Here is a 13,151-nt window from a genome sequence, read left to right on the forward strand (position 1 = left end):
TATGATTTTTTACAAAGGTGCAAAGACAATTCAATAAAGAAAGGATAGTCTTTTCAACACATAGTGTTTGGATAATTGGGCATCCAATAGGAAAAATTAAATTAAATTAAATTAAATTAAATTAAAACCTCAATCCAATCCTCACACTTTATAAAAATTTATTCAAAAAATTATTCAGAATGGATCAATGTAAAACATAGAACTATAAAACTTTTTAAAGAAATCACAGAGAAAAATCTTTGTAATCTGAGGTTAGAGAAAGCATTCTTAGATATAACATGAAAAGCATGATTCCTATAATTTAAAAATTGACATTTTGGACTTCATCAAAATGAAACACCTTTGCTCTGCAAAAGACACTGTTAAGAGAATTCAAAGACAAGCTATTGACTTAAAGAAAATATTTTCAAAACATATATTGAACAAAGGACTTGTATCCAGGATATATAAAGAATTTGCAAAGTTGAACAGGAAGAAAACAAATAAATCAATTTAAAAAATAGGCAGAATATTTGAACAGATTTCACCAAAGAGAATATATGGAAGGCAAATAAACACATGGACAGAAGCTTACCATTATTAGTCATTAGGGAAATGCAAATTAAAACATGATGAGATACCACTACACACCTATTAGAATGGCTAAATTAAAACATACCAAAAATACCAGATGTCAGCAGCATTGCAGAACAACTAGAACTCTCATAAATTGTTGGTGGGAGTGCAGAATGGTATGACCACTGGGAAAAACAGTTTAGCAGTTTCTTATAAATTTAAGAATGCCATTCAACAAGTCCACTGCTAATCAAATCTTAGGTTCACACAAAAACCTGTACATGGATGTTTATAGCTGCTCTATTCAATATCACCAAACCCTGAAAACACCCCGATATCCTTCAGTAGCCACATAGATGAAAAAACTGTGGTACATCCCTACAATGGAATGCTACTCAGCAATATAAAGGAATGGATTATTGACACAAGCAACAACTGGCAGAATTGCAAGGGCATAATGCTGAGTGAAAGAAGCCAGTCTCACGAAGTTATGTACACTACGATTCCATTTATATAACATTCTTTAAAAGATAAAACTATAGTGATGGAGAGCAGAGCAGTGGTTGCCAGGGTGAATCAGGGCACAGTTTCTCAATCTTGGCACTTTTGACATTTTGGGATGGGTAACTCTGTCCTCTGCATTATAGCATATTTAGCAGCATCCTTGGCCTCTACCTACCAGGTGCCAATAACACACACCCTCTCCCCAGTTGTGGCAACTAAAAGTGTTTCCAAATATTGTCAAATATCCCCCAGGAAGCAAAATCACCCCCAGTTGAGATCTACTGGATTGGGGTTAGGAGAAGGTGTGCTAAAAGGGATAGCGCTAGGGGTTTATGAGATGAAAATGCTCTGTATAAAATTGTAGTGGTGGTGTCACAAATAACACATGCATTTAAAAATTCATAGAACTGTACACCCCCCAAAAAGACAATTTTCCTGCATGTTTATATAAGAAAAAAAATTTTAAGTCAATATGAGAAACAACTTGAAGAAAATATGGCTGATTTACACTTGTTGTCCCTGGTTGGTTTAATTATGGATGTATTTTTTATGTCCAATTTCTACAATGAGCAAGCATTACTTTTTAAAAATAACAGCTTTACTAATATATAAATCACATTCTATATGAATCACCCATCTAAAGTTTACAATTGAATGGTTTATAGTATAGTCACAGAGTTGTGCATCCATCATCACAATCAATTTTAGAATATTTTCATCACCCCAAAAATAAACCTCCTAACTATTAGCTATTACTCCCCTATTCCCTGCCAGCCTCCCTAGCCCTAGGCAACCACAAATCTACTTTGCCTCTATAAATGTGCCTATTCTGAACATTTCATATAAATGTGTGGTCCTTTTTGATTGGCCTTATAGACTTAACATTGTGTTTTCAAGGTTCGTCCAAGATGTAGCATGTATCAATTCTTCATTTCTTTTTATTGCTGAAAAATATTTCATTTATGGGTATACCACATTTTATTTATCCATTCATCTGCTGATGGACATTTGAGTTGTTTCTACTGTCTGGTTATTGTGAATAATGCTGTTATGCACATTCATGTACCAGTTTTTATGGGGACGTATGTTTTAATTTCACTTGTGTATATACCTAGAAGTGAAATTGCTGGGCCATATGGGAACTGTATGTTTAACCTTTTGAGGAAAGCAAGCATTACTTTTATGACAAGAGAAAAAGATAAACAAAAAGAGGTGGAGAGAGCAGATAAAGTAATGTAATCAGATTCGAGGGCTACTGGGCCTGCTCTATAGTATATAAACCTCCCCCCCCCCACCCGACCCCGTCCATGCCTTCCTCCTTCATCTGATGTTAATTTGGTATCAATTTTTAAAATCACAACTTTTCTTGATGGCTCTTGTAGCCCTCCATTTCCTCTTTCATCATTAGGAAGTCTCACACACAAAAGAATGAGGAAGCTAGCTCTAATGGTATGCCACATCAACATTTTTAAGAACAGCCTTTTAATAGGGCCACTGGCAATGTCAATAAGGAAACATTCCTGAGAAGGAGAATGAGGTGAGCATATGGCTCTCAAATATCACGGTTTATGCAGTAACTAAGTGCTGAAAAACAGACCGGAAAGAAGGGGAAGGAGAAAACGCATCCATGTGGGTAGAAGACAAGGCCACAGCAAGGCTCTTACCCACCTGGTTCTCAGTGTTAAGACCCAAGTGGGCTAACAGGAAGGAAAATATTTTCTGATTAAGCTCAACCTGATCTTCCTTTGACATTCATGTGGTTTCCCTGGATCTTTCTTTCCCTTACTTTGTATTCCCTACACAGAAATAAGTTAAGGTACATTTAATTAGACATTGGGTTCCTACTAAGTGCCAGGTAGTATGTGAAGCTCTCCATCCCTGAGACAATCCCTGACTGCAAGGAAATCAAGATTGATGTACAGAAACCAATTTACCCATGTGTGGTAGGTTGAATTATTTATGCCAGAAAGAAACATATTCTTAATCTTAATCCATTCCTGTGGGTGTGAACTGATTGTAAATAGGACCTTTTGAAGTTGTTATTTTCAGTTAAGGTGTGGCCAACTGAATCAGGGTGGGTCTTAATTCTATTACTGCAGAAAGTCAACAGAACCCAGAAAAGAAAGAAGACACCACCATGTGCTTTGCCATGGGACAGAAAAGCCAAGAACCCAAGGATGGCCAGGAATGAGCCCCAGAATTGCCTTGCCAATGCCTCAGTTTTGGACTTCTTCTAACCTCAAACCATGAACCAGTAAATTCTTGTTGTTTAAGCCAACTTTCTGTATGGTATTTGTTTTAACAGCTGGGAAACTAAGACACCATGTATTCATTAACATTATAAAGAAAAGGACAAGTGCAGAAAAACATTCAGACATTGTTTTAAAGAAATTATTTTAAAAAAAACATGTTTACGAAGTTAAAAAAAAGATAGTCATACATTTACACTTCTTTGTTATCCAAAGAAGTAGTTATTACTCTTTAAATAAATATAATGGTAAGAAATAAAATAATAGGAAAGGGGTTATAATACATGATAATTGTAAGAAATAAAATCGTAGGAAAAGGGTTAAAGCCTCCTTAAATATATTCTCAAGCGATAACCATTTTAGCACTTCAGAGTATATTCTTCCAAAATACAAATATGCATTTTTTAACATAAAAGGTTGTCTGCAATAGTTCCTATATATGGCAGATACTACTAGCTGTCCCCCAATATCCATTCTTCCACTTCCCTTAGTAATAATATCCCCCAATTTTAGTTGGGCATGTGACCACCTAAAACTTTGTGTTCTCTATTTTCGTGGTCCAGTGGAAATACCAAGAATTTTAAAGTGAAACAATCTCAGCTTTGGTTCTGTTTCAAGCTAGATGGGTGATGTGAGGAAGTCATTGCAACTTCTTTGTGCTTCACTGTAGGAGGCAGCACAGCACAATGGGATAGGTGAAGATGGAGTTAGGAAGTCGGGTACTTCCCAGCAGTATTTTCTCAAGCAAGTTACTTATCCTTTCTCAGCCTCCTCTGTAGAATGGGGATAAAAATATTCTTTAAATCGTCAGGTTGTTGCGAGAATTAAATAAGTTAAGGTATATGGAGAGCTTAGCACAAAGTGCTCAATAAATATTAGTTAGTGTTGTTGTTATTATTGGCTTTTGAAAAAGAGGATTAAAATACCTGCTTTGGATCTGGTTAAGAAGAGGACAAATCGGGCCAAAGGGTAAAGGCTGAAACTGACTGTGTGTTAAAACTTCAACTTCCATGTGAGACCAAGGGAAGAAATGTTTATTTGGTGTAGGATCTATATTTTCTAAACAATATAACTTTACTACAGTTTGTTCCAACACCACAATTACATGGAACTTTGAATAGGAAGTGAGATATAGGTTAGAGTGAAATAGCCACACATCCCAAAGTAATTTGGGAGGAGAATAGAAATATATATTCGGGGCTCTCCTGAGGAGCTGGGGTAGGATGTGGGGGTGTTGGACATCCTCACCTGGATTGTTGCTGATGTTCTCACACTGGGGACTGACAGCATGACATGCTGAGCCCTCTGTCTTGGGGCTTGCCCCCATGAAGCTTGTTACTGCAAAGGAGAGGCTAAACCTGCTTATACCTGTACCCAAGAATCTCCCTCTGAGTGCCTCTGTTGCTCAGATGTGGCCCTCTCTCTCGAACTAAGCCACCTTGGCAGGTGATCTCACTGCCCTCTCCCCGTCGTGGGACCTGACTCCCAGGGGTGTAAATCTCCCTGGCAATGCAGGAAATGACTCCCGGGGATGAATCTGGACCCGGCATCGTGGAATTGAGAACATCTTCTTGATCAAAAGGGGGATGCAAAATGAAATGAAATAAAGCTTCAGTGGCTGAGAGATTTCAAATGGAGTCAAGAGGTCACTCTGGTGGACATTCTTATGCACTATATAGATAACACTTTTTAGGTTTTAATGTATTGTAATAGCTATAAGTAAATACCTGAAACTACCAAACTCCAGCCCAGTAGCCTTGATTCTTGAAGACAATTGTATAACAATGTAGATTACAAGGGGTGACAATGTGATTGTGAAAAGCTTGTGGATTGCACCCCCTTTATCCAGTGTATGGATGGATGAGTAGATAAATGGGGACAAATGTTCTTTTTTATTTTTTTATTCTTATTCTGATTCTTTCTGGTATAAGGAAAATGTTCAAAAATAGATTGGGGGTGATGAATGCACAACTATATGATGGTACTGTGAACAGTTGATTGTATACCATGGATGATTTTATGGTATGTGAATATATCTCAATAAAACTGAATTAAAACACCAAAAAAAAAAAAAAGATACTTGCTTTGTTGGGTTTGTATGAGGATAAAAACAGATATGAAAGACCTTAAAAGCTAAAAGAGTCATAATGTCACAAAACTGAAAAGAGCACTGCTGCCTGACCTTGGAACTATAATTTTACAGTAATTCATGTATATTGCCCATGGAGCCCAATCCATAGGAGTAATCAGATGGGAGGATGTGGCCCAGTGAAAGATCTCCCTTGGCTTAAAGGACTTAAATACAGCCCATCCTCTTTATTTGTGTATTCCCTATCTGTGAATTCACCTACTTGCTAGAATCAGCACTTGTCTCACTTTCCTGGTCATTCGCAGGTGAAAAATTTAAGTGGCCCCATGGGCACGTTCCAGCTGAGGTAGAACAAGGTGATGCTCTGCCTTCTTGTTTCAGTTCTTGTACTGTAAACAAGTGTCCTTTTTGTGGTATATTTATTGCCACATTTTTTGCATCTTTGTGCAAAATTATTGGAATTTGTGCAAAATTATTGGAATAAAAAAATAAAGTCACTATTTATTGATATTTTTTCTGTGAGCTGACTAGTTGATATAATCTCTTGGTACTTTTTATTCCAGAATTATGTTTATGAGATGGAGCAGTGTGGAGGAGGGAGGATATAGGTAGTCATATTTCTCAAAGACTTATAAAAAGCAAGATGCTTTTCAGTTTTTACACATATATGTGTATATACACACATATACATATATACATATTTATGAATGCATATTGTGTGTATGTGTGTATATATATTTCCTCCCAAGTGTGAGAGTAGTATAAGGAAATTTCCACCTGACAATAAATCATGATTCAAACTCCCAGTTTTTTTCTTGCCTGAGGCTGGGGCACAGATCTTGCAAGGCTGAGAAGTCGTCCTCATGTGAATACTTCCAATTAAAGTCCTTTCCACAACCCAGCAAGAAGTGGAAGTGTCAGACTGGAATTTAAATTCTAATTCCTATCTCTTTATCTGGCTCTCAGAGTATTTCTGAAGCACTGTCCCAAACTGACAGGGCACAACAGGATAGGCTGTAACACAGAGATTACAGAATGCTACAGGGTTCAAAGGAAGTAGAAATTAGGCCTCTGGCTGGGTAAGTGGTACTTGGCAGTTAGAAGAAAGTGGAACAAAGCGAGAGTGGGAAGGGGGTGGGGGGTGGGGAGACTAGGGAATGTGGCTGCCTCTGACTCCAGCCAGTCCAGGAAATTAATGCCTTCAACCGAGTATTTACTGAAGGCCTGTTACATGCAGACAGCTTACCTGTCTGTGCTGTCCCTCTCCTCTAAGTCATGAAATCCTATACCCTTCTCCTCCTCAGCTCTTCCCCCAGGGCCTTGGGAGGTGGCATCTGCCTGGTTGTATTGCGTCCTTCCCCCAGGTTTGACGTTCCATCTTGGCAGTGGCGTTTGGAGGGTAGCAGCAGAGGCCCTCCCAGCTGCTGGGGCAAGGCCATGCCTCAGTGAACATTTACTGAATGTGTTAGGCCCTAGAGATTCACTGAAAAGAAAAGTAGCATGGATTTTTTGCCCATTTCTTCTAGTTGCTGTGCATATGCACAGATGACCTTAAGAAACTGCAATAATAGCACGGCTACCATTTTGTATGCTCCTTTTCCACATCACAGTGCCTCATAAGCATTTTCCTCTGTTGTATCCATGATAAGCTTGGGGTGTCTACATGACAAGCAAGGTAGTCAGTCAAAAATATAGAACTAGATGTCACACTGGATGGGATATAATTGTCTCTTCAGAACTGTCATTTATAATGACTGCTTTCTTATTGGATACTTAGATTTGAAATTTCCCACTACTTTGCTATTATAGTTAATGCTGCTGCAAATATCGGAGAGTATACCTCTTGGTTTTTTTTTTCCTCTACTGAGTTATTTCCTCAGGGAAAGACATGATTTAGGGGAAAGAATACAGATTTTTGAGGCCGGATTCAAATTCTGGCTCTGCTTCTTTTGGGCTGTGTGACCTTGGGCATGTTACTTAACCTTGCTGAATTTCAGTTTCCCTTCTGTAAAAAGCAGTTAATAATACTCACCCCAAGGGATGTTTGTGAGGGTTATTTAATGGTGATAGATAAAATAGTTTTGAGAGAGACATAGATTTAAATTCTGGCTCTGCTGCTTAACTTAGACAAGATACTCAACTTGCATAAGTTGACATTCCTTCTCAGTGAAATAAAAATTAAAATACATACCTAATGGGGTTAGTGGGAGGATTCATTAAACACATATAACATGTTTCATATGGTGCCTAGTATATAGTAAGGGCCCAATAAATGTTAGCTCTTATTATCATCACAATAATTACTATTATTATATAAAAAGCCGGCACTTACTAAATATTGGTGTGGCTATCTCCTCTACCTCAATCTCCTACAAATAAGAAATATCAATTTTTGGCTTATTGGGTCAAGGGTAAGGCATATCTTTATACATATTGCCATATGCTCCCCAAAAGGATTGTGTTCAATTTACAATGCCACTAACAATATACTGAATCTATCAGTTTCACTCAACCACTCACGAACAGTTTTTCCTATTATTTTAATAGAGGTATTTCAAAGTTACTTCCATTTTTGTGTCTTTATTACTGTGAGGATGAGTATTTTTTCATGTTTTGTTTACTGTTTGGATATCTTCTAGTGTGAATGATTTATTTTATTTTTTGCCTATTTATCAGTTAGAATCTTGGTGTTTGTGTGTTTTTTTGAAAATTTGACTATCTCTTTATAAATTATAAATATTAACTATTGTATTTAATGCAAATACTTTCAAGTAAGCTGGAGCCAGAGAGGTGTGGTACAGATGAGGGGAGATCCGGGTAAAGGTTTTGTGTGTCAGTGAGCATTTCTTGTCTCCTGTCAAGGTGAACTCAACCACTCCCACACCTTTACCATCCATCTCTGGGCATCTCTGGCCCTGTGTGACAATCTAGTTTTGTATTTCTAACTAACTGTAGGATATTTCTCTTAGTTTTGTAGACACTTCAAGTTTATCATTGCTATAACTCATCAGTTATTCCCCAACCAGCTAACTTTTCAAACTTCCCCATTTGGTCCCTTACTGTCCTAGTCAAGAGATCTTGAGGCTACTTCTCAGTATAGTGAAAAGGCCTCCCAGAGTTTCTCAGACAGGCCTGTTGCAATGTCTCCCAAGTTATACTCTTGCATTATAAGTCATGTGTCCTGATTTTTTATTTGGAAAATAGAATGATCATACATATCAAGAAAATGGGCAGAAGGGGAAGCCAAGCTGACATGTTATACTGGGCCCTTTCTGCATGCCAGTGTTTGCTACTGAAACCCATGCATCTGAGCCTGAAACAGCAGGTATGCTAACAATCCCATGGAGAACTGTTATCCTGTCACAGGTATTTGATATTGGGATCCAGGAATTAACCAGGGGAAAAGCAAAGTACTAAAAATAATCATCTCGGGCATTTGGCCTCAGCATCTATTTTCCTTAAATTATTTTTATATTTTAATTGTGACACTTTTCAAATTATTTGGGCAATTAACTATTTTTAAGTTTAATATTGATTTTGTTTTAACATTATGACTTTTTCTGCTGATGCTTCAGTTGACATGTGAATGCTGTGAAATCAGAAAATGTGTTTTATGTTCCTTTTAATGTCTAGCCCAATGGCCTCTGCCACCTATGTGTTGGTCCAGGTCCCTCTAAAGTCAGCTGAAGAGGGCACAATAAGCTGCTACAGAGGAAACACAAAGCACATGTCAGGACAAATGTAAAAAGTCAAAATTTCCCTGAACGAAAAGTAAAATGTTATATTACTATTTCCAAGACTGTACTTCATGAAAAGCCAAATTGAAAACATCCCAAATGGAAGCTTTCCTCCCTCTTGCTATTTCCTAAATCTCCTCCTCTATGTCCCCAAATAAACAATGGAGCACTAAAGAAGCCCTATCCTCCAGAGAGACAGAAATACTTCCAATAACACACTCTGAGAGTAATCACAATTTCTTAGTCCCTTTGAAAAATGTGTTCCGTGGAATTCTAAAGTTCTCTTTCCCAGGGTTGGGTGTGTGGTGTGTACATGCATTTGTATGGGTACAGGCACGTGTGTATGTGTGTGGACATAATGTGCTCCCGAGAGCACACTTTTACACTGTTTGGGGGAATGTTGGAGTCTATTTTTTGAAGGGCAGAGTATGGTGGTGTGAAATTCACATCCTCAACCTTCAAACATTCATTCCTCACAGTAAGGGTCAGGGCTAGGGGAGAAGAGTGAAGGCAGGGTCTCCCAGCACAGTGCCTTCTAATTCTTTCTACAAAGACCAACTAAGGTTTCCCCATTTGAAGAGGGTACTGGGAGGTGTTTTGGCGAGGGGAGAGGGAGCAGGAAACCTGGCAAGAGGCGGGAACCAAACAGTTGCTCACAAACAAAATAGCTTTCTAAATTCCAAGAGATGTCACGTTTTTTGGCCTCAGGATGATGTCCTAAATTCCTTCCGCAGTCATCTAGAGGAGGCCTTAGATGGGTCGATTCCAGGATTGGTGAGCGAGTTCCTTTAATTCATTCCGGTCTTATCCCACATTTACCCAGCAGAAAAACTGGTTAATTTACATCCCTGGTAATTATGTCTTCCTGGATTACATTCGCTCTTAAATAATCCCTCAACTACAACACCACGTAGTACGGTCAAGGAGGAAAATTAGCAGAATCTTCCTTCCTACAGCACGACACACAAGGAAGCCCACCCACCCCAGCCAACCCCGCGCGTCCCAGCCCCACACAAGCCCGGGTTTGGCAAGTTCTTCAAACTCCCGCCCTTGGGATGGGACGTTTCGCTGCCGGTGAGGTGCCAGCTCTTCCGGGCCTCACTGACAGTAGGCGTGGGATGGAGCAGGAAGTCTTTTCTTACGTGCTCTGGGGCCGAGGAAGAGTGTGTTAGGAGGGGGGTGAAGACCAGGGAGAGTGTGTAAGTACATGGGTGCGCGCGAGCCGCGAAGGGAGCTGCCAGGGTTGCGCGCCATTTAGCGTTCCCGCCTCATTTCATTTGCGCTCCTGGCCCACGCCCCCCAACCGCCGAGACGAATCGTTGCGCGTACTCCACCCTGCCTGGACCCCACGCTGCGGGTCGCCGCCCACGTGTCCCGGCCCGGGACAGGACAGCCGCGCGGGACCCACTCAGAGGGAAGTGGATCAAGTGACGCGCCAGCTGGGCAAGGTCAAGAGCCCTCCCCTCCCTGCGCGATCCGAGCCTCGCAGCCAAGCCTGTCTGGGATGCTGTGTCTGGAAACAGCAGCAGGTATTCAATAGCCTTTTAGAGAGAAACTCAAAACAGATTTTCAACTAGTTCGCCCCTTCCCGACCCGCAGCATCTGCAGCCGCCGGCAGCAGGGGGCCAGGCGTGGCGGCGCGGGGGAGCTCAGGCCCGCCGGGTGCGGCGCTGAGGCTCGGCGCCTGTGCGGCGCACGCCGTGCTCTGGGGAAGCCGCGGATTACAGGGTCATGGCGGGACCCGGGCGCAGAGAAAAGAGAAAGGCATTTGCTCTGTACCTGATCCTGTCTTTCTCTGCCCTTTGTAGTTCCTCATTTCTTTCCAGCACCTGAAGGATCTTCCTGGCTTCTTCGTCATTTAAAAAACTGAAATCAAACCCCTGAGGAACTTTCGTCATTTTCTCTGAGTTACGCTTAAGCTCCTTGGCTCCTCCTGTTACGACGGCATTTTTCAAGACAGAAAAATGTAGGTCCACGAACCTGATCCCATAGCCAACCGTAAGTCCGCCCCTTTGAAAAATCTAAAACCACAAGTCTAGGGAACGACCCACACCTACAGGGCTCATTTTGACAACACCTTAATGACATGATTCTCTTGGCCTGTCCAACCGAGATGCAAAATGAAAGGCTAAGCGAAGAGAGGGAACCAATCCTATTCCAAAGGGGCGGGCCCTGCCTCGTCCTCTCCCTTCCCTCCCCCATTCCCTGTTTGACTTGCTAAGCAAACAATCCGACATAATTCTGCCCTAAGTGTGGCTTAAATGTTGGCTCCAAAGTATTTGGTTTGGCTGTTGCTGTTTGCTCTCAGAATTTTAGCTTGACTGGTAGAAGGAGTAAAAAGGAAAGAGACTCATGACTAATCCTCTCTTTCAATAATTAAGAGCCCACAGGAAATAGAATTCCAAGTCGGAGCTTTTGAACTTGCAGAAGGATTGCCTTATGTAAAAGACGGAGAAGGACCAAACTCATTTCACAGTCGTGTGGGCGGATCACGCAGAAAGCCTGAAATTAGCGCATTTATCCTTGGGAAAAAATTCTTTGTCAAACCTCCCATCCCTCTGACACCCCCCCAGTCCAATGCCCCACTTTAAAAGTAAGTCTCAGACTTTAGAAAAGAACGTTTACGCTATAGGTCTCTTGAGGAGAAGACAACCCTGGAGCAAAAGATTGTAGAAAGCACCTGTGTAAAGTTTTCCTTAACGTTTGATAATTTCTGTAAATAAACTGTTTGAGAAAAGTAATACAAGTGCCACTTTCAAATACCTAATCTGACAAAAGCAAAATATCCTAAGAAGCCACAGAAAAAGCTTTTCCTAGAAAGTCAGTTATTTCAAGATATAATGAAGTATGACGGAAATTACCAAAGATATTCATTTAAATACACCTAAAAAGACTTATCAGGCTATCAAAGCCTTTTCCACAAAACATGTTGCTTCTTTACCCATGCAAGTATCCTTGTCAGATCGATTTTCATGCTCCATTGCCTTAATTTGGTCACAACTTTTTGTGGTAGTGATGATAACTAATATTTAAAATGTACTTCCATGTGTATCTTCTTGTATCATGGCAAATAAACCCAATAAAGGTTTTGTATCTGTAACCAAAACATTATATCAAAAATGGCTATTTATGTTTTGGCCTCTGGCCTCTCTGCTCACCTTGATCCTCATTATTTAAGACATGCCTAGGCAGCTAGTAGTTCAAACAGTATTCTGCGGGTGTCTGTTTATTTGTAAAAAGCAGGAACCAATTCTGTTCACCAGAGTTGTACAACACCAGAATAGCTTTATAAATAGCCTCTGTTAATGGTGGTGGTTTGCGAATGTGTACTGGATGTGGAGTCCAATTTTTCTACTTATTCATGTATTCATACATTCAGTATATACATGGGACCTTTCTGAAGTGGGCACAGCTGGGCTTTTACCCTATTCCCTGTGTATTGATGAATTGATGTCAGCTGACATATATGGAGCCTTCCACTGAAGGCACTGTACACTATGAACAAAATAGTCCTTGTCGGTAAGAAGTTTAAAATCCAGCAGGGAAGATAAAACATTTGGAAAAATCACTACATAACAAGGAAGAACATAATAGAGGTATGAAGAAAGTTCCAGGAGAACATAGAAAAGATGCTACTTCCAGCAGAGAGGATCAGGGAAGAAGACAGTGGTATTTGTGTTGCCACTTGAAGGGTCACATTTCAATGGGAAGAAACAGAAGGGTGGCCAGAAGAAGATGCCTATTTTAGGCAAGGAGTACTATGTGCTGAATAGCAGAAGTACACTCGAGGAATCTTTTCCTGTTCCTTCAACTCCTCTGATTAATGGCCAAAGTGAGCAAAAACTTGGAAGCTAGAAAACACAGGGGCATATACAGAGATTGGTGAGTGATCTGATTTGCTAGAATATGCATTCTCTACCAGGGGAATATTGCCCCTAAGGAGGCAAAACTGGCTCTTGGAGAGTGAAAAAATTGTACTTTTTAAATATATAAGACACAGATATACATATTGTACAT

General features: G+C 40.2%; 1 protein-coding gene and 1 long non-coding RNA gene across 4 annotated transcripts in view; one reads left to right on the plus strand and one right to left on the minus strand.

Annotated features, from left to right (window-relative positions):
• Positions 1-11,237, minus strand: part of EXPH5 (exophilin 5) — an 84,243-nt gene extending 73,006 nt beyond the window's left edge. For all 3 annotated transcript variants that reach the window (XM_037841346.1, XM_037841342.1, XM_037841341.1), the window contains exon 1: positions 10,914-11,237. In XM_037841346.1, coding sequence (XP_037697274.1) covers positions 10,914-11,032 — 119 coding nt within the window. In that variant the 5' untranslated portion in view covers positions 11,033-11,237. The remainder of the gene's footprint in view (positions 1-10,913) is intronic.
• Positions 10,245-12,240, plus strand: LOC119538419. Its single transcript, XR_005217554.1, has 3 exons — positions 10,245-10,663; positions 10,943-11,132; positions 11,516-12,240. It is a non-coding gene; the product is annotated as an uncharacterized LOC119538419 (long non-coding RNA).
• Positions 12,241-13,151: the final 911 nt, after the last annotated feature.

The sequence above is a fragment of the Choloepus didactylus genome, chromosome 6, assembly GCF_015220235.1.
Source record: "Choloepus didactylus isolate mChoDid1 chromosome 6, mChoDid1.pri, whole genome shotgun sequence".
In the NCBI taxonomy this organism is placed as follows: Eukaryota; Metazoa; Chordata; class Mammalia; order Pilosa; family Megalonychidae; genus Choloepus; species Choloepus didactylus.